Below are 18,706 nucleotides of genomic sequence, written 5' to 3'. Positions count from 1 at the left end.
GAAGGACCCAGATGGAGACCCTGGTAAGGGCCCTGGTAGGCTGCGGTTCGCTGCCCACGGTGGGAGTTGGTGTAGAGGTGGGTGAATCTGGGGGAGGGGAGACCCTGCCCTACTTCTCAGGGTCTTCCTCTTCCAGCTGCCCCCAGAAGGCAGCTCCTCCAGGCAGTCCTTCCTGATTTCTCAGCCCTCCCCTGATGGGACTGAACGCCTCGCGCGTCTATGGGTCTAGTCTTCTCCCAGCCCAGGGCCTGGCCCTCGGTGGCACTCAGGCCAGACACACACCCCGCCGCCCCAGGGACGGGCGCCCACCTCGCAGGAGTAGCCGCCGGGGTAGTCGGTGCAGGTGGCCCCGTTCTGGCAGGGGCTGGGCGAGCACTCGTCCACCTGCTCCTCGCAGTAGCTGCCCGTGTAGCCAGCCTGGCAGTGGCAGTGGTGTGTGTTGCCCGCGTTCATGCAGAGGCCCCCGTTCCGGCACAAGTGGGTCACGTTGATGCCTGCGGGGCACGCGGCGGGCGGAGCGTGAGGCCCGGCTCTCTTCCCCAGGGGCTGCCTCGGGCAGCACACCCCCGACCTCCGAGCTCGGACGCCCGGCGGGCAGAGAGAAGCCGGGGCAGTTACCTTGCTGCCGCGCGGCCACCTCGCAGGAGACGCTGGGCACGTCACAGTAGAGGCCGGTCCAGCCGCTGTGGCACTCGCAGCGGTACATCGCCTTGGTCTGCCAGCACCGGCCGTCGTTCTTGCAGGGGGAGGAGTCGCACCAGCGCACGAGGGTCTGGGGACGAGGGGGCGGCCTTGCTCACGCCCCACCCGCCGGCTCCCACCGGCCCAGCCCACCCGGCGGGGGACACACACGGGTGCCAGACACCCTCATGCCCAAGGTGGCCCGTGACCCCCACCCTCCCAATCCACAGAAACGGACACTGAGGCCCATGGGCCGCCCCCTGCTCGGGAGCAACCAGGAGCTGTGGGGGCCCCTCTCTTGCTCTGGGCCCCTGGTGATGAATCCAGACAACAGGCTGCCTTTCCTTGAAGGAAGATTTTCCTTAAGAAGGAAACAGCTGTGTTCTAACTGGTGTTTTGTGTGTGAACATCTTTAAAGAAGATAAACCTTTGATACTTTGACATATGCTTCATGAACACACTGGCGTTCAGCCGCCTTCCCCTGCATCAGCTGGTCCTTCTTCTCGCTCCATGAGCCTCTGATGCCTGAGCTGGAAACGGCCCTGCTCACCACCCCCGCCTGCTGAGCTGTCCCCTCCTCGGCTCCCCAGGGTGGCAGAGCCAGCGGAGCCCAGGCGAGGGGGCCCGCCCTCACCTGGCAGTTGAGGCCCGTGTAGCCCTGCGGGCAGGTGCACTTGTAGGTGCCGTAGCTGTCGTGGCAGGTGCCGCCATGCAGGCAGGGCCGAGAGTCACACTCGTTGACGTCGTGCTGGCAGTAGCTGCCCGTGAAGCCGGGTGGACACAGGCAGGTGAAGGCGTTGATGCCGTCCACGCAGGTACCGCCGTTGAAGCAGGAGCTGGAGGTGGGCAGGCAGCAAGGGGGTGGTGAGCTGGGGGCAGGAGCCTGCCCAAGCAGGTACGTCCACGCCGGACCCTCACCGCCAATCAGGGTGGCCACAGGGGTCTGGGCACCAGGATGGGCTGGCAACTGCCTGGCTGACCTTGGGGAGGCCAATAGGAGTCCCAGGGGACCCCAGACCCTCACACCACACCACACTCCTTCCTCTGCCTTCTGTAGAACTCGTGCTGAGAGGAGCTTCATATCGTACACAGGTGTGTCGCGATCAAGACAAAAATGAGCAGAGACCAGACCGTGTGGGAGATATGTGCTAGGAACCAGGGACAAGTGTGACATTCCATGCTGAGCTTCCTGGCAGCCAAGGCAAGTAAAGACACAAGCCAGTGACGAGGTCCCCAGCTGATAGAAGGAGGAACAGCAGTTCCTCAGAATAAACCACAGGGTTCCTGCTTCTAAGCCATGAGGGTGGATGGACAATGGCCCTTTCAGGAGGAATGGTGTCTCACACTGGCCCCGAGTGCCCACCCCAGGCGGACACCTGCTGGGGACACAGGTCTGCCGGCGCTGTGCGTGGCCCCAGAGCCGGCCTGCCGCCCCGCGCCCACAGCCCCCTCGCACCTCTCCGTGCAGTCGGGCGTGTTGTTCTCGCAGTGGATGCCGCTGAAGCCCGTGGGGCAGGTGCAGGTGTAGCTGTCCACGCAGTCGGTGCAGTTGGCGCCGTTGCGGCAGGGGTTGCTGGCACACTCGTTGATGTCCTCCTCGCAGAAGGCGCCCTGGAAGCCGGGCAGGCAGTCGCAGAAGGCCGTGTTGATGCCGTCTGTGCAGGAGCCCCCGTTGTGGCACGGGTCTGCAAGGGGACCGGAGGGCAGGCCTGAGAGCTGGGCACCACCCCTCTGCCAGGGCGACCACAGCTGGGGGCTCCTGGCACTGCCCCCGGGGAGCACTCCGCAGGGAGCCCCCAGTCCAGCAGGCTGCATCAGGAGCTTGGGGTCTACACGGCCCCACGAGCTCCCGGTCCCCAGGCAGGCTTAACAGTGAGACCCGCACGGGCCGTGGCCACAGCCTTCCCTGCCTGCTGGCAATGCCAGATGGGGTGCTCGGCCTCTCTTGGACCCCAGGCTGTGTGAGTCCCATTCCTCAGGGGTCAGGACAAGAACTAGGTTAAGAGCCATGCTGGACAGGGCAGCTGCGGCCCCAGGGAGAGAAACCCGGGAGTCTGGCTGGGAGATGCTAGGATGGACGAGTTGGGGGCCCATCAGCCTGGCACCGGAGGCCCTGGAACCGCCTTTGACCACCCTGCTGGCTGACAACAACCACCTGGCCCCGCTCCAGCACCTCCTCCAGCCCCCAACCGGGGGCCCTTCTGAAAGGTCCAGCCGGATCGAGAGGGCTGCCAGCACACTGTACCCAGGTACTGCCCTGCCCTCCCTCCCACGTGACTCTGGCACGCTCCCTGCCCCGCGCCCGCCTGGGGACACGGGTCTGGACGTCTCAGAGGCGGGCAGGGCCGGCCAGCCACTCACTGGGCCGGCAGTCGTCGATGTCTGTTTCACAGTTGCGCCCCGTGTAGCCCGCCTGGCAGTGGCAGCGGTAGCCGCCGTTGGTGTTCTGGCAGGAGGCACCCGCGCGGCACGGGCTCTTCACGCACTCGTTGATGTCAATCTCACAGGTCTGCCCTGGTGGGGGGGAGGGGGGATCTGTGGGCTCAGCCAGTGCCCACGGGCCCCCTCCTGCCCGCCCCCCAGAGCAGGCCCTCCCTCCGCCGCCACAGGACGACCCTCTGGGGGCGTCCGGGGAAGAAGGGGCTCTCCAAAGGGCTGCCCCCCCAACCTTGGGGCCAAGCGGGAGACAGACCTTCAAGCCTGGGAGGGCCCTGCAGCCCACTGGCTCATCCCCCAAAGACGGGGGCTCACTAGCAAGAGATGCCTGAAGTCCCCAAGCCTCCCCCACCCCATCCCCCCACCCCCTGGGCTCACCCTGCCAGCCCGTGGCCCCCAAGCCGATCCAAGCCTCCCCCCGCCCCCATGCCCCTGCCCCTGGACTCACCCTGCCAGCCCGTGGCCCCTGAGCCTCTCCGAGCCTCCCCATGTCCCCCCACCCCCTGGGCTCACCCTGCCAGCCCGTGGCCCCTGAGCCTCTCTGAGCCTCCCCACCCCGTCGCCCTGGACTCACCCTGCCAGCCTGCGGGGCAGGCGCAGGAGAAGCTCTCGTAATCCTCTGACTCCCGACACTCGCCGCCGTTTCTGCAGGGCCCGGGGGCACACGGGGCCAGCACCACCTCACACGTGGCCCCTGGGAGGGAGAGGCAGGACGGTGAGCGAACCGGGAGCCCCGGCCGGAGGTCAACGCCCCGGGCACGTCCTGACAGAGGCCACGGCGGCCACCGTCAACGGGTGGATCTAACGTCAAAGCACATTTGGCTGCCCTGCATGGGGGCGGGGGGTACAAACTGCGCGGCACTGGGACCTCGGCTGGGTGAGCGCCTGGCTGCACCAGCACCCGGACGTGAACCAGGGGAACCCTTGGGCCCCCACTGGCTGGGGGAACGGCCTGGGCCTCACCCCCCGAGAGTGCCAGGAGCAAGGGCTGGGCTGGGCCTGACACCCCCCACCCGCACAACGTCACAGGGCCCTGGACCCGCTCCCAGCCTCATGCCCTGCTGGTGGCAAAGGGCCCTGCACTGAGCCGGCACCGGGAGCTGACTCCGGGGGCTCGGTGCCTCGGGCGGCGAGTGCCATCTCGGGGCCCCTGGACAAAGGCTGTGCGTGCAGGGCATGTGCCAGCCTCAGCATGGCTGCTCACCAGGGGGCACCAGACATGGCGTCAGGACCCCGGGCGGGAGCGGTCTGCCTGGACCCCGGCACACCGGGTGACTTCTCCTCCCTGAGAGCCCAACGCGGGGTTTCCTGTTTACGGCCCACGGGGCTGTGTCCCGAGCCCGCGAGGAAGCGTTATCTTCCCGGCCGCCCATTATCTCCCCGGCCCGCGGGGGTGACCGTCCAGGGCCTTTCATTCTATCGGTTTCCACAGTGACCCCAGCCGGCAGGAAATTCGCCAGGGTTTCCGACAATTGTGCAGCGGGAAGCAGGAAGCAGGCGGACGGGAAGCGGGTCAGCACAGGCCGGCTCCTCCCCGCCAGCCACCAGCCCCGATGGCAGCGCGTCCGAAAGGGACCCGGGTGCGCCCTGGGCGGCCACCGGGGCGGGGGGCGTTTCCTCACCGGCGGAGGAGAGAAAGTCCAGGTCCCCAGCTTCGGTCAAAGAAAACACTGCTCGGGCCACAGGCCGCCGATGTCGTGAGAACCACAGTCAGGGGCCCCGCCCCTGCCGATGGGGGCCTCTCAGGACCGTCCCTAACGGCAGCACCCCCTGCCCCATCCCCGGGGGGCCTGGTGGCCTGAGCGGTCGTGACTTCCATTTTTTAACACTTGGCAAATCTCTCCTTAGGAGGGGACCCACATCCCGCCTCCCCCGGCCGGGCCAATGGTAGCAGCTGAGACTCCAGGGACCAGTCTCCCGCCACTCTCAGCGGGAACACAGGGTTCCTTGTTTACCCACACAAAGAGGGCCCGCCATCAAAGGACTCCCTCAGGCCTGGCCAGCGATGGGGAGGGCAGCCTGAATGGCAGGCGGGGAGGCTGACAGCCCAGGCCCAGCTCCGTCGCCAAGGGGGCCACCTCCTGGGCAGGTCCCCCAAGTAGGGACTTAGCTGTGCTCAAACTTTCTCCCAGGCACCTGGTTACTTTGTGAGCAAAGACACCTGCAGGGCGAGGCCCTAACACAGCCAGGCCTAAGGCTCGGAGTACAGAGCAGGGCCTCTGGGATGCCTGCAGAGGGATGCAGACAAGGCCAGCCCAGGAAGGCGGCCTCGCACCTCAGCCACCCGCACCACCGGCTGAGCCCCGCCCATGGCCTCCAGGCCCCGCCCACAGCAGGCCCCGCCCACAGCAGGCCCCGCCCATACCTGTGTAGGGCAAGAGGCAGTTGCATGTGTAGCCTGCCACGTCGTCGATACACGTGCCCTGGTTGAGACACGGGTTGGACGCGCACTCGTTGATGTTGGTCTGGCAGTTGGGGCCTGGAGAGAGGAAAGGCGGGCAGTGTGGCCGTCACCCCGGGTGCTGGGGCCAAGTTCTGCCTGGCGTGGAGGAGAAGCCCTGCTCTGAGCCCACACCAGCGGGTCCGGCAGCCACGGCGGCCTCAACCGCTGGCCTGTGCCCGGCTCCGCGCTGCCCCAGGGCCTGCTCCGGGGCCAGGAGTGCCCACTCACCACTGAAGCCCTCCCGGCAGGCGCATACGTAGCCGCTGGTCATGTCCTTGCACGTGCCGCCGTTGACGCAGGGGTTCGACTCACACTCGTCGTTGTTGACGTCACAGTTGGCCCCGCTCCACCCGGGGTCACAGTCGCACCTGTACCTGCAGAGGCGACCACACGGCGGCTCAGGCGTGGCCAGAGGGCGGGGCCTGGGCTGGGAGCACCCCCGACTCTGCCACCGGCCTCCGGCCTGATTAGACGGAGACGCTGGTCCACTCTGACCCCTGGAGTCCTTTAAACGACTTCAAATAGCCCGCCTTGACTAAGACAGTGGTAAGGGTGTGGGACAGTGCCAGTTCAGAGCAGCGGTCAGGAGACCATCCACTGTTCACTCGCTGCGTGACCCTCAACAGGCTGCTTCCACTCTCTGCAAAATGAGGGCGTGTGGTCCCTGCCATGTCCATCACCCCATCCATGTCCACCACTCCATGCAGACAGAGCCAATGCCAGGCACGTAGTGGGTGTCAGAAACTAAAAGTCAGCCTCTCTACACTCTAATATTCTGGCACCCCATATATGGGCGGGGTTCCCACACCAGCGGGGTGTCCTGCAACCCAGTCCTCGCACTGTCAGGAGTCAGCGCAGACTGCCCCCACACCCCCCAGCGAGGGCTGGGGCCCACCAGACTGGCCCCAAGTCAGACACTAACCCCAAGCCCCAAGTTGTCACCTCTACTTCTGACCAAACAGCCAGGAACCAGACCTCTTCCTTTGAAATTTGCAGAAATGGCTCACGAAACTCAGAAAAACTGTTTGACTTACTAGATAAATGGTTTATTATAAGCAGGGAAACTTGGAACAGCCTGATGGAAGAGACGTACGGGGAAAGGGATGGGAAGGTTCAGAGCTGGTCCCCGCCCCATCCCAGCACCTGTTCTCCAACCCGGAAGCTCTCTGAACTCCCGCACTTGGTCTTTTTATGGAGGCTTCCTCACACAGGCGTGACTGAATAAATCACTGGCCGTTGGTGATTAACTTGCCCTGCAGCCCCTCTCCCGGCCTCGGCGGTCAGGGTGGGACTGAAGGCCCCGGCCCCCAGCCTCAGCCTCGGATGACCTTAGCAGTCTCCTTACGGAAGCTCAGTGGTGGTTTAGTCACTAAGTCGTGTCCGACTCTCACAGACCCATGGACTGTACTCTGCCAGGCTCCTCTGTCCGTGAGATTTCCCAGGCAAGAATCCTGGAGTAGATTGCCATTTCCTTCTCCAGGGGATCTTCCCGACCCAGGAATCAAACCTGGGTCTCCTGCATTGCAGGCAGATTCTTTATCGACTGAGCTGTGGCCCAAAGAGGCTTGGACACAACCCAAGACTGCCCTTCCACTCTCACAGATCTCAGAGATTTCACCTCTGGTCTGCTGCCTCGGCACAGACGCGTTCCCCAGGCACACTCGGAGCCGAGGGCAGCACTGGGCTCAGACCAGGAGCCGAGTGAGCGCCCGCGCACGGCACCCTTCAGGGCTCCCACGGCAGACCCGTCCTGGGGGAGCACCCACCCGCTCTGCCCAGGACCCGCTGGCTCCCCTCTCCCCCCGCCCCCATCCGGGGCTCCGAGGACGCACCCGTTGAGGCTGTCGCGGCAGGCCCCGTGGATGCAGGGATTGCTGCTGCACTCGTTGACCTCGGACAGGCAGGTGGGGTCGTGGTAGCCCTCGGGGCAGCGGCAGGTGAAGCCGTTGATGCCGTCCTCGCAGGTGCCCCCGTTGTGGCAGGGGCTATCTGCGCACTCGTCAATGTTGATGTTACACATGCTCCCTGCGGGTGGCCCAGCAGCTCAGACACCAGGAGTGGGAGAGGTGTTGGGGTCCCAGCCCTTGGAGCCTCAGTCTCCCTCCCCGTGAGCCCCGTCCCGCCCTCCCACTCCATCCCAGGCCCTCCCGAGGTGCAGACTCTCACCAACACGAGCTCTGCTCCCGGGACCCAGCCCAGGGCCCAAGGTGAACACGCTCAGGGCAGAGGGCAGCACGTGGAGCAGGAGCCTGGCTCCAGCCAGCCTGGCACGCCAGGCTCAAGGACGTCCATCCCAGCATCAGCCAGACACCCCCCTCCCCAGCCGCTCCAGAGCTTCTGCCGCCAGCGGACAAGGCTGCTGGCCCGATAGCTGGGCCCTCACAGTCCCAAGAACCTGACCTCGAGCGCAGCTTCAGCCCCTGAATCAAGGCCCTGACGCGGGCAGGAGGGCAGAGCCCTGCGGACCCCGCATCCTGGGCAGCTCACCTGTGTAGCCCGGCTCACACGCACACTCGTAGCCGTCAATCTTGTCCAGACACGTGCCGGAGTCGCAGGGGTTGCTTGCGCAGTCGTCCAGGTTGATCTCGCAGTTGGGTCCTGGGGTGGGAGACCAGAGGCATTCACGCGCTCCTGCTCCCTCATCTGCAGCTCCACCGCCCCCCACCACATCAGCCCGGGGCCAGGCACCTGTGGTCCCCTTGAGGCAGAAGCAGAGGTAGGAGTTGTCTCGGTCCTGGCAGGTGCCCCCGTGGCGACAGGGCTGGCTGTGGCACTCGTTGATGTTGGTCTCGCAGTGGTGGCCCGTGTAGCCCGGCTGGCACAGGCAGGTGAAGGTGGCCACGCCGTCTTTGCAGGACCCGTAGTGGCAAGGGTCGGGGTCACACTCGTCGATGTCCACCTCGCAGTGGGGCCCCGTGTAGCCTGCAGGAACGAGGGGCCGCTCCCTGGGTTTCCAGGCTGTCCAGGACGCCACCACCCAGACCCAGGGTCCTCTTGTTCCCGCCGGGGAGGCCTGGGGATGTCTGGAGCAGCCCCCGCCCAACTGCCTGGGGTCCGAGACTCACCCTGCTCTTGGCCCCTGGCTCCACCCTGAGGGGTCACCTTCCCAGCCTCAGCCTCCGACCACCCCCGCTCCCCTGGACCCCACCCGCCTGCCTCTGCCCCTCCGCTCTGCCTGGGCTCGCGGCCCCGCACCTTCTGTGCAGACGCAGGTGTAGGTGTTCGGCCCGTCCAGGCACTTCGCGCCGTTCTTGCAGGGCGTGCTCGCACACTCGTCCACGTCATACTGGCACAAGTGCCCGGTGAAGCCTGCGGCCGGGGAGGGGACAGCGGTCAGATGCCAGGGACACAGCAGCACCACAGCCAAGCCCTGGTTGGCCAAGGTCGGGGGGCAGGGGCCACCTGGGAGGGCCCCCAAGAGTGCCTCGGCCAGGGCTGGGCAAACGCCCGTATCCTTTCCTCGCCCTCTTTCAGCGCCCACCCCTGGGTCCTAGTCCTCCTGCCCTGCCCCCTCAGAGGGGGCTCAGCCCAAGATGGACGGTTGCCATGGCTACAGCCGGGCTAGGCTGAGAATGCGGTTCCCAGCTGGGCGTCTGGGACAGTTGATTTGCATCTCAGGAGGTCCAGGGCTCTGACCCCCGACACCTCCCCTGGCCTGATGTCCCCCAGCCCTTCCCTGCAATAGACTTGGGGCCCCCACAGGCTCCATAGGCCCTCCCGGCCATCACGTCCACTGCCGCTGGCAGAGGCAGGTGGGCACGGCAGGCTGGCCCTCCTCCTGCTGGGATACGACAGCAGGAAGGAGGGTCTCCGGGCCCCGGGCTCCTCAGCGAGGTGGGGGCCAGGACCCTGCCCGTCCCAGCCTTGTGCGCTGGGGGCTGAAAACCAACCCACCCCGCCTCCCTACACTCGGGAGGTGAGGCTCTCACGCCCCCTTCCCGCCCTGGGGGGGCCTGACCCGGCCTCGATGCAGGGGTGGGGCGGGCGGCGGGCCCAGTCTCACCCGTGGGGCACTCGCACACGAACTCGTTGATCTTGTCCAGGCAGCGGCCGTTCTGCAGGCAGGGGCCGCTGGCGCACTCGTCCGTGTTCACCTCGCAGTGCACGCCCTCGTAGCCTGCGGGAGCGGGGTGGTCGGCAATGCCCCGTCCCCTCCACACCTGCTCCCAGCTGCCCAGTGCTGGCCTGCTCTCAAATCTCCCCAGATAACTGTTGGGGGGCTGCGGCCTGGGCAGGCGACGCGGCTTCCCCACCCCCAGGGTCGGGCGTGTGGCTGGCCGCCTACCGGGCATGCAGATACACTGGAACTCCCCGATCTGGTCCAGGCAGGTGGCATCGTTCTGACACGGGTTCGACACGCACTCGTTGACGTCGATCTCGCAGCGCGGGCCGGTGTAGCCCTGCAGACACTGGCACTCGAACGAGCCCAGCGTGTTGATGCACTTGCCCGCGTGCTCACAGGGGTTGGCGCCTGGCGGTGGGGGGTGGGGGCAGATGCGGCACGGGTAAGGGGCTGCTCTGGGAACGCTGGCTTCCGGAACAGTCGGGGGTGTGCCCACCTCCCCCGTCAGACCCGCCTCCCCGCGTCGGACTGTTTCCAGCAGGGTCCCCAGCACCCTGGCTGCCCGTACCCAGTGAGCACTCGTCCACATCCTGGCTGCAGGCCGGCCCTGTGTACCCCGAGGGGCAGGTGCAGATGGCCTTGCCGTTGACGGGGTTGGTGTCGCAGTTGGAACCCTCGTTGCAGGGGTTGCTGATGCAGGCATCGTTCAGGTGGCACAGCAGACCTGGGCACGGCCGTGGGGTCAGCGGAGGCACTGTCCCCACTCCCCCCGGCTGGGAACGCGGACTGCCCACAGCTGGCGTCCGCCCCCACCTGGCTGCCCAGGCCCGCCCCCACACCGCGACACAGCCAGGGACCCTGAGGAGGGCCCTGCGATGCCGGAGCTGCTCCAGGAGGCTCACGACTGCCCGTCTCAGTCCAGGAGGCCCCTTCTGGGGTTCCCCCCTTACAGGCCCCCCACCCAGGCCTGATCCCCAAGGGCCCTCCGCCCTTGGCGGGCTGGGCGCTCACCCGTGCGGCCGTGGGGACACTCGCAGTAGAAGGAGGCCACGCGGTCGTGGCAGGTGGCGCCCTGGAAGCAGGAGGCGCTGGCGCAGTCATCGATGTTCTCGCTGCAGTCCTCGCCCGTCCAGCCGTTGACGCACACGCAGTTGTAGTCGCCGTGGGTGTTGTGGCAGGTCCCGCCATTCTGGCAGGCGTTGGGCATGAGCTGGCACTCGTCCACGTCCTCCGTGCAGTACTGACCTGCGGGGGGCTGGGACGGTCGGGCTGGGCGGTGCCTCCAGCCCCCTCCGCCAAGCCTAGACCCTCACCTCCACCGGAAGTCTTCCTGACTTCCTCCACCCCCGCCAGCCAGTCACCTTTCCCCTGCGCCCCTGGCACCGGGGCGCTCTTGCCTGGCTACTCTGTGGGCACAGGTGCGCCAGGGTCCATGCTCACCTGTGGGCAGAGCCCGCATCCCACTGGCCAGCATCCCTGTGTCCCAGCCAGCAAGCTGGGCTCACACTGGGGACCTGATTGTGGCAGGCCAGCCCGGGGCCAGGCTCCGAATGGCCCACACAGACCTACTGGTGCCACCCGCGTCTGTGCTGCTCCAGGGGGTTGGGGGGGCCCCAGACGCTGGCGGGGGGCGGGTCAGCCACAGGTCACGGCATCCTTCCCGTCTCAGATCTCAGCTCCCTCCTACCTGCCCCCCGCGGGGGCAGACTCCAGCAGCAGAGGTGCCCACCCAGGCTGCCCGGCGTGTGCACCTGTCCACTCCGGGGGGCAGCGGCAGTTGTAGGTGTTCACGCCGTCCACACAGGCGCCTCCGTTCTTGCAGCTGTTCCCCGGGCAGTCGTCAATGTTTTCCTCGCAGTTCTGGCCACGGAAGCCTGCAGCAGGGGCCAGCAGCCCAGTCAGGCCTCCTCGCGGGGCTGGGCCCTCACCCGTCCGGTCACGCCTGCACTGGGCGCCGGCACCTTCCCGGCTCGACCCAGGACACCCTGCTCTGGGCGGAGAGCTGCTCTCCATGGCCTGCCCTGTGATGCCCACCGCCTTGGAGCCCTCGGGGTCCCTGCCCCACACCCTGCTCTCCTTACTCCTGCGACTGGGTTCCACACTCCAGAGCCCACGGTCAGCACATTCCTAAGCAATCGTTTTATAAAGGGCCAGCTGAACAGATGGAGACCCACGATCATAGGCTCCCCGGGGTTCTGTCGGAGAAGACGTCTGTGCCGTGGCCTCTGTGCCTGGGCAACGCCTGCGGGCCCAGCCCTGTGCTCGGGGTTCTCTGCACACCCCCACGTGTGGCCGTGGGTGCCCCATCTGACAGGGGCAGCGCTGGGCCAGTTCCCACGCAGGGAACTGGAGCAGGCAGACAGCGGGACCCTGGCAGGCAGTTGGGGGTGTGGGGGTGTGTGTGGGTGCAGCACCCCCCACTTCCCAGCAGCAGAGGTGCGGGCAGGGTGGGGGCCCCCCAGCCCCTCCCAGCCCCCTCCCAGCCGGGCCAACCTCCAAGGTACCACCTCCACATCCAGTTAGCTATTAATCCGTTCGACTCCCGCTGGTTCAATAATCAACCCAGAAAGGTGCGTCTGGCAATAGCCAAATCTGCAGCCGGTTACTAATTAATGCCCCTCCCAGGGTGTCTTTGGACCCCCTCCTGCCCCTCCCTCGGAGGCCCTCCCCACTGGAGCCTGGCGCCCACACTCCAGTCCCTCCTGCGTGCGGCGGGCCTAAAGCGCTGCCTCTCCCCAGCCTCAGCCCACCTGCTCCACGTCTGCGGCCCCCTCTGCCAGGCCCCCACGCCGCCCACCGCCCCCCCAGCCCGCACCACAGCCCCTCCTGGCCCACGGGGCCAGATGCAAGGTCGCATGGTCGGGGTCCCACAGCGGCTCCCCCTGGAAGGCATCTGAACCCAGACTCCGAAACAGCCACGCAGCCCACGGGCAGCGGGTAGTGCTGGGGCGGGCAGGTGGCGAGGGGAGCACCAGGGACCGGAAATGCACAGGCCTGGCGTCTGCACGCAGAGGCGACAGGCCCGGGGCTCACGGGCGGGAAGAGCACTTCCTCTTTGCGAGGGCCGGGCTGGGCTAAGGGCCGTGTGGGGGCCGGGGCGACCTTTGGGTCAGTCCTGGGTCAGCCGGACCCTGGGCCCTCCCCTCTCCAGCACCCAAACCCCACCAACCCTACCTCCTCAGTGCCCCACCCCGGAACACCCTCCCCTTCCCAGTTCCTGCCTAACTCCGCCCTGTGCAAGTGACAGACTGGAGGTTTTCAAACCTCTTCGTCATTATTAGTATTTTTAGATCAGCAGCAGCAAAACCGACTCAGATGAAGACTACAGTGGAAAGTCTGGGACACGCAACAGGAACGGTGGAGCTGCTGGGGGGATGGGGAGCGGGGCCCACCTGTCACTCCTGCCCCGGCAGTGGGCGACGCAAGAGGCCAGGAGAAGGGGCCACCACTGGGGGAAGGGGCACGCGTGAGGCCCGGCCCCGCCCCGGCCCCACCTCCAGGAACCAGGGGAAGCCCCACAGGCGGCACCAGCAGGGGTGCTCCCTGCAGCGGGGGAGAGTTCTGCAGCGTGCACGTGGTCCCGGGGACCTTGGGATAAGGGGCCTCCCGAGAGGCCTGAAGGAGGCCAGCGTCCATGGCCCGGGACACTCAGAGCAGGGGGCGAGGACAGCAGAGTGACCTCAGAGCGGACGGAACACTCAGGCCCTCCCTGGGGGGCAGCAGGGTCCCCGGCACAGGGGAGGAGCACCCGGGGCAGACCCGTCCCGGGCCGGCACTTGGCGGGTGGGTGCCCCCATCCCAGAGCCAGCCCTGCACCACCCCCAGGGCTGCATTCCAACCGCCCGGGCTCAGGGGACGCCCCCAGACCTAGCCTGCCCGGCTCCCCGCCCCCTGCACGCTTCCGGCGGGCAGTACCTGGCAGGCAGGCGCACTCGTGGGTGGTGTCCCCCGTGGGGCGGCAGGTGCCCCCGTTCTGGCAGGGGGAGGGGCTGCAGGGCACGTAGGGCAGCTCGCAGTGGGGGCCGGTGTGGGTGGGGCGGCAGACGCAGCGGTAGGAGCCGACCTCGTTGAGGCAGGTGCCGCCGTGGTGGCAGAGCCCGGGGCTCTGGCTGCACTCGTTGACGTCCTGCCTGCACGTGGGGCCGTGGAAGCCGGCTGGGCAGTGGCAGATATACGACGCCTCGAAGGGCAGGCACTGGCCTCCGTTGGCACAGGGGTTTGAGGCGCAGGGGTCAGCCTGCTGGCATGTCTTCCCTGGTGGGGAAGGCGGGGGGGGGAGGTCAGCCGGCCTCCCTGGTTCCTGCGAGCCGGGGGCAGTGTCCACAAGGGGTGAGCCGGGCACAGGCCCAGTGGCAGCAGCTCCTCACCGCCCGGGGACCCCGACCGCTTAGGGGCTGAGTGACCACCGCGGCAGGCACAGAAGGCCGGGCCCCTCGGGAGCTGACCCAGACTGCGTCCTCCCTGAGCCAGCAGTGACACCACGGCTCCCGCGGGGGCGGGGGGAGCCTCCCCTTTTCTCACAGAGGCTGCGAAGGGGGGTGCCCTCGAGCCGGAAACTGACGCCTCCAGAGCTGGAAAGCGGCATGGGGATCCCCGCGTGGGGACTCTGGGCAGTTTCTGGATCGCTGACCCCCACAGCCGAGCCCAGTCCAGGACCCTCCACGGCCACATGGACGGGGGCCCGGCACCAGTCACCCCATCCCCGCCCCTCGCCGGGGTCCTCACCTGACCAGCCTGGGGGGCAGAGGCACTTGTACTCAGCCAGCGTGAGCAGGTCACAGGTGCCGCCGTTGAGGCAGGGGCTGGCGAGGCAGGCGTGGTCTCGGGGCGTCAGGCAGAGCGGCCCCGAGAAGCCCAGGCGGCAGCTGCAGGTGTAGTCCACCAGGCCATCTCGCTCCACCATGTGGCATGTCCCGCCGTTCTTGCAGGGGGCGCTGAGGCAGGGGTTGGGGGCCTGGCATTGCTGGCCCGCAAAGGCCCCGCTGCAGCTGTGGCAGACACCAGGGTGGTGAGCGCCTGCTCCCCAGCCAGCCCGCCACCAGCCCTGCCATCGATGGGGGTCCCCTCCCGGGCAGCGGCCCCCTCAAAGGGCTCGGGGAGGTTCTGGGACCAGAGTGAGAGTCGTTGCCCAATAGCACCAGGGTGCTGAGTGCCTCTGAGCTCTCCGCTTTAAAGTGGTTACTTTTACATCAAGGGAATTTCATGTCCATAAAAACAGTGATTATGTTAATTGGAGCAGAAAGTTTGGCGGGCCCCAGCATCAGCTTCAGAAGCCATGGAGGCGTCTGTCTGCACCCACGAGTCACCGAGACGGGGCCACACGGGCCAGACCCAGCCGTTCTCCGTGAAGGGAATGGTGTTCTGTGAAACCTTTCGTTTCGGGTACCTGCCTACTCTTTCTCGCCAGCTTTTCTGTAACGAATGTGCGTTATTTGGGTAATAAAAGAGTTCACAGATTCTTCTTCTTTCAGTATGAATACAACAGCGAACAGGGAAAGGCGTGCAGACGCCACGCGGCCGGGCTCCCCGTGTTGTCTCCCATGTGGAATTCTTTGTGGGGAGTCTGATGCGACAGGACTCAGCTCAGCGCTCCACCCTCACCCACGCGCGGTGCCTGGACACGGAGTCTCCCTTTTGGGGGTGAAGGCTTCACAAAGGAAGCCCAGCCCACTGCACAGCGGGAGAAAGCAGGGGCCAGGAGGACCGCCGCTCCGGCAGGCCCTGCCCCGGGCTGAGACGGCGGCATTGAGTCAGGAGTGGGGGGCGCCCTGCCTCCCCCGCCCCCAGGCCTCATCCCGGCGCTGCCCCTGCCCCGGGGCCGCCCTTGGCCACCTGCTGCCTCAGCTTCTCGCAGTCTGGGTCAGCTCCCGGCCCCCCAGGGTCACCTCATGGCCTGGCACTCGAGGGAAAGCCCAGGAGAGGCTCTGGGACCAGCCAGGACTCCCTCTTCCCAGCAGCAGAGCCTCTGGGGTGGAACGCGGCCGGCAGCGGCCTGGGAAGGCGGCCCTGAAGCTGGGCCCGCAGCCACCCCCCCTCCCCTGGCCCCGGGGGGCGGGGCCTCCTCCCCCTGCTGGGCAGCCAGAAGCCTCGGGGACCCTGGGGGAAGAGAGGGCCCTCCTGGGCTCCGACCAGCCCACCTTCCCAAGACCTCCCAGGAGGGGCTGCTCCGTGGAGTTCAGGCCTTCACTCCGGGACACCTCGCCCCTGACAAATGCCAGCCCGCCTGCCCAAAGTTGCACGGGGAGAGGGGGGCGGGGGCAGCCTCCACCCTGGGGTTGGGGGGGGCATCCGTGAGAAGCCAGGGCTTTCATCTGAGGCTGTGGCTTGGGCAGGGCGGGCGGGGAGGACGCAAAATGGCCACTCCGGACCACCATCTGTCGCCTGAAGCCAAAAGTCCCAAACCAACTGGCTTAAAGAAAACCAGCTGCCTTTCTGGGAGGGGTGCAGGGGAGGTAACTCAGGCCTGAGCCGCGGCTCCTGCCCAGCCCACTCAGGGAAGGGGAGGAGGACGGCTGTGGCTGGCTCCTCCCTGGGGGCACAGACCCCAGGACGCACCCACTGTGCGCCTGGCACCCCGGCACCTCGGGCTCCGGGAGGGCCATACCCTGGAGCCCGGGGAATGAGGTGTGGCCCCCACTGAGCGTGGATCCAGTTACAGGCCGCCTGGTCCCGGCCCCAGTGGCACTGGGAACCCAGAGCCCTGGAGGGGAGGGGAGCCCCGGGAGGTGGCACCTCCCCCACCTCTCAATGCCTTCCATTGTCGGGCAGGAGCTGGCCACCGCTCCCTGTTGGAGAAAAGGCTTTTTCTTTCCCAGCTACTGAAGAGCAGGCAGAAAGTGGGAGTTGGACAGAGGACGCTTGGTCATCAAAGCGGGGTGGGGGGTGGGAGCCCGCCCGCCCTGTCCACGCCCAGCTCCAAGGCGTGGGAAGCCCACCCAGGTGGGTGAGACCAGGCAGGCCTGCCCCATGGCCTGGGGGAGATGCACGCAAGGCTGCCCAGCGCGTCCTCCGTGTGGGCTCCGCCTCCATCACTGGTCCGGTTCAGCAGCGTTCCCAAGTGGACCAGAAAGGGCGCGCCGGGGTGCACAACGCTACACCTTCCAGCCATGAGGCAGTGTGTCCCTGAACCCCCACCCCCCAAGCCCGTCCTGAATGGGGAGCCTAACGCAGGGGGCTGTGGGGGAATCCACCTGGACCGAAAGCATCCCGGCCAGGGAGGCTGCATGAATTACGCTGGGCCAGCGAGAGGGAAAGCGCGCCCAGTAAATCAGGCGTCGGCAGCAGGGACAAAGGGCGGCGGGGGAGCAGGTGCGCCTGTGGCCGGGGACGCGGGCGGCAGCTGCTCCCGGCCGGCGCAGCGGCGGCTGCCAGCCCCAGCGGGCGGGGGGCGGGGCAGGAGCCAGGGAGGCTCCTCCGTAGGGGGAAGGCAGCGGCTGAGGGGGCCCATTGTCCTCCCTGCTCCCGCCCAGGCCTGGCGGACGCTGCTGTGAAGGCACGCTGCCCATGCGGGCCGGCTCCAGGGCCGGGCCTGGCTACGGTCCACCAAGAGCACCCCAGCCGGGGGAGGGGCAGGGCAGCGAGGGAGGGGCAGCCTCCGGGGGAGGGGGGGTGGTGCCGCTGAGGCAGGTGCTCCGGGGGGTGCTCGGTACAGGCAGGGTCTCGGCTTGGAGGGGCAGGGAGGCAGGGTGGAGGGGCCTTACAGCCCGTCACAGAGGCCTGTCCCTGCTCTGGGCGGCCTCCGGCCATGCCCCGCTCGCCGAGACATGTCCCCACCTGCACCCCACCCTGGCTAGTGCTGGGGTCTCCTGGGGAGGTGCCCATGGCACCCACACCTCCCTGAGAAGGTGGAGGGCCCGTGAGGCTGGTAGGCGTTCGGTCCTGGACACCTGTCCTGGCAGGTTGGCCTAAGTGCCTGGCGGGGACAGGGGCCCGTGCTTGGAGGGGAAAGTCGCAACCGACACCTGCCTCGGGATTCCGGGCCAGGGGCCGTCGGGGGCCCTGAGGCTGGACGAGAACCACCCCGTGCACCATGCCACTCAGCTCCCGGCACCCGGGGGCCCGTGGCGGCTTCCCCTTCCTTGTTCCCTCAGGAAGGCGGTCCCCCGGTGTCTCCTCCTCCACTCGCCTTCCCTCCGACCCACACATAGCCTGGCGGGGTGACCTGTCCTGGCCCACCACAGCCAGCACCAGCTGAGGGTCAGGTGGGGCCGGGGGCTCCAGAATCAGAACAGCAGAAAGGTGGCACCCGGGGTGGGGGGCGGCAGCGCCAAACAGCTGCTGGGCCTGCAGCCCGCCCGCCAGACTCAGAGCTCGTTGGGGCCTCCCTCGGTGTTTCCTCCATGCCGGCTCCTCCCCCCACCCCCCAGCGCCGCTCCATAGAAATGCAGCCCCAGAAGCGTCCGGAGGCAGATGCTGCCTCGACCTTTCACCCCCTTCACCCGGGACTAATGCTAAATGGAGCTGTTTTCCTTTCGGAGTTAAGTGGGCCATCTGCCACCCCCAGGGGAGAGATGACAGCTCCCTCCTCCCCGCAGCTCCAAGGGAGGAAGGACTCACTCGTTTCTGCCCTCAAGGCGTCTGCGGTTGAGCGGGGCAGAGCTGGGTGAGCGCAGGGCCCTGGCTGGGTGGGGGTGTGGACGGCGGCGGGGGGGTCGTCGGGGGGTGTGCCGCCCCCTCCTTCTGCAGGCCGGACAGAAGCGCCCCAGGGGAGAGGCGTGCTGGGGGCACCACCCACGGATGGGTGAGACGGTCCATCAGAAGAACTGGGGGCTCTGCAGCGCAGATGGGCACCGCCTGCCGGGCCTGTGTTTCATGCGTGTCGGGGGATCAGGGCACCGGAGGCCCAGTGCAGACGTGGCCTGGTCCTCTGGGGCACAGTGGGCTATCACTCTAGCCAGCACTGCTGGATTTGATCCGCACGCACTTCACCGACGCGTCCCTGGGGACACGGTGGCGCCACCAGGGCCCATGCACCTTCTTAAGGAAAACCGTGGGGGGCGCAGGGCTCCCCAACACTGAGGGCCCCACCTGACCCTGCTGCCTGGGGCCTGGGATATCAGCGCAAGAGCCGATAACCTGTGGCT

At 67.4% G+C, this 18,706-nt stretch overlaps 1 protein-coding gene across 1 annotated transcript in view; it reads right to left on the bottom strand.

Annotated features, from left to right (window-relative positions):
• The window catches only part of NOTCH1 (notch receptor 1), a 43,345-nt gene that overhangs the window by 10,131 nt on the left and 14,508 nt on the right, over nucleotides 1-18,706 (bottom strand). The window contains exons 3-21 of the mRNA XM_065928066.1: nucleotides 14,349-14,611; nucleotides 13,539-13,877; nucleotides 11,375-11,497; nucleotides 10,635-10,868; nucleotides 10,192-10,347; nucleotides 9,846-10,031; nucleotides 9,564-9,677; nucleotides 8,756-8,869; nucleotides 8,249-8,482; nucleotides 8,048-8,158; nucleotides 7,393-7,585; nucleotides 5,789-5,934; nucleotides 5,483-5,596; nucleotides 3,692-3,811; nucleotides 3,043-3,195; nucleotides 2,138-2,366; nucleotides 1,316-1,517; nucleotides 619-772; nucleotides 310-494 (exon numbers count right to left, since the gene is read on the bottom strand). Coding sequence (XP_065784138.1) covers nucleotides 310-494; nucleotides 619-772; nucleotides 1,316-1,517; nucleotides 2,138-2,366; nucleotides 3,043-3,195; nucleotides 3,692-3,811; nucleotides 5,483-5,596; nucleotides 5,789-5,934; nucleotides 7,393-7,585; nucleotides 8,048-8,158; nucleotides 8,249-8,482; nucleotides 8,756-8,869; nucleotides 9,564-9,677; nucleotides 9,846-10,031; nucleotides 10,192-10,347; nucleotides 10,635-10,868; nucleotides 11,375-11,497; nucleotides 13,539-13,877; nucleotides 14,349-14,611 — 3,370 coding nt within the window. The remainder of the gene's footprint in view (nucleotides 1-309; nucleotides 495-618; nucleotides 773-1,315; nucleotides 1,518-2,137; nucleotides 2,367-3,042; nucleotides 3,196-3,691; nucleotides 3,812-5,482; nucleotides 5,597-5,788; nucleotides 5,935-7,392; nucleotides 7,586-8,047; nucleotides 8,159-8,248; nucleotides 8,483-8,755; nucleotides 8,870-9,563; nucleotides 9,678-9,845; nucleotides 10,032-10,191; nucleotides 10,348-10,634; nucleotides 10,869-11,374; nucleotides 11,498-13,538; nucleotides 13,878-14,348; nucleotides 14,612-18,706) is intronic.

The sequence above is a fragment of the Muntiacus reevesi genome, chromosome 3 (assembly GCF_963930625.1).
Source record: "Muntiacus reevesi chromosome 3, mMunRee1.1, whole genome shotgun sequence".
NCBI classification, from domain to species: Eukaryota; Metazoa; Chordata; class Mammalia; order Artiodactyla; family Cervidae; genus Muntiacus; species Muntiacus reevesi.
This window is presented reverse-complemented; position numbering and strand designations above follow the sequence as displayed.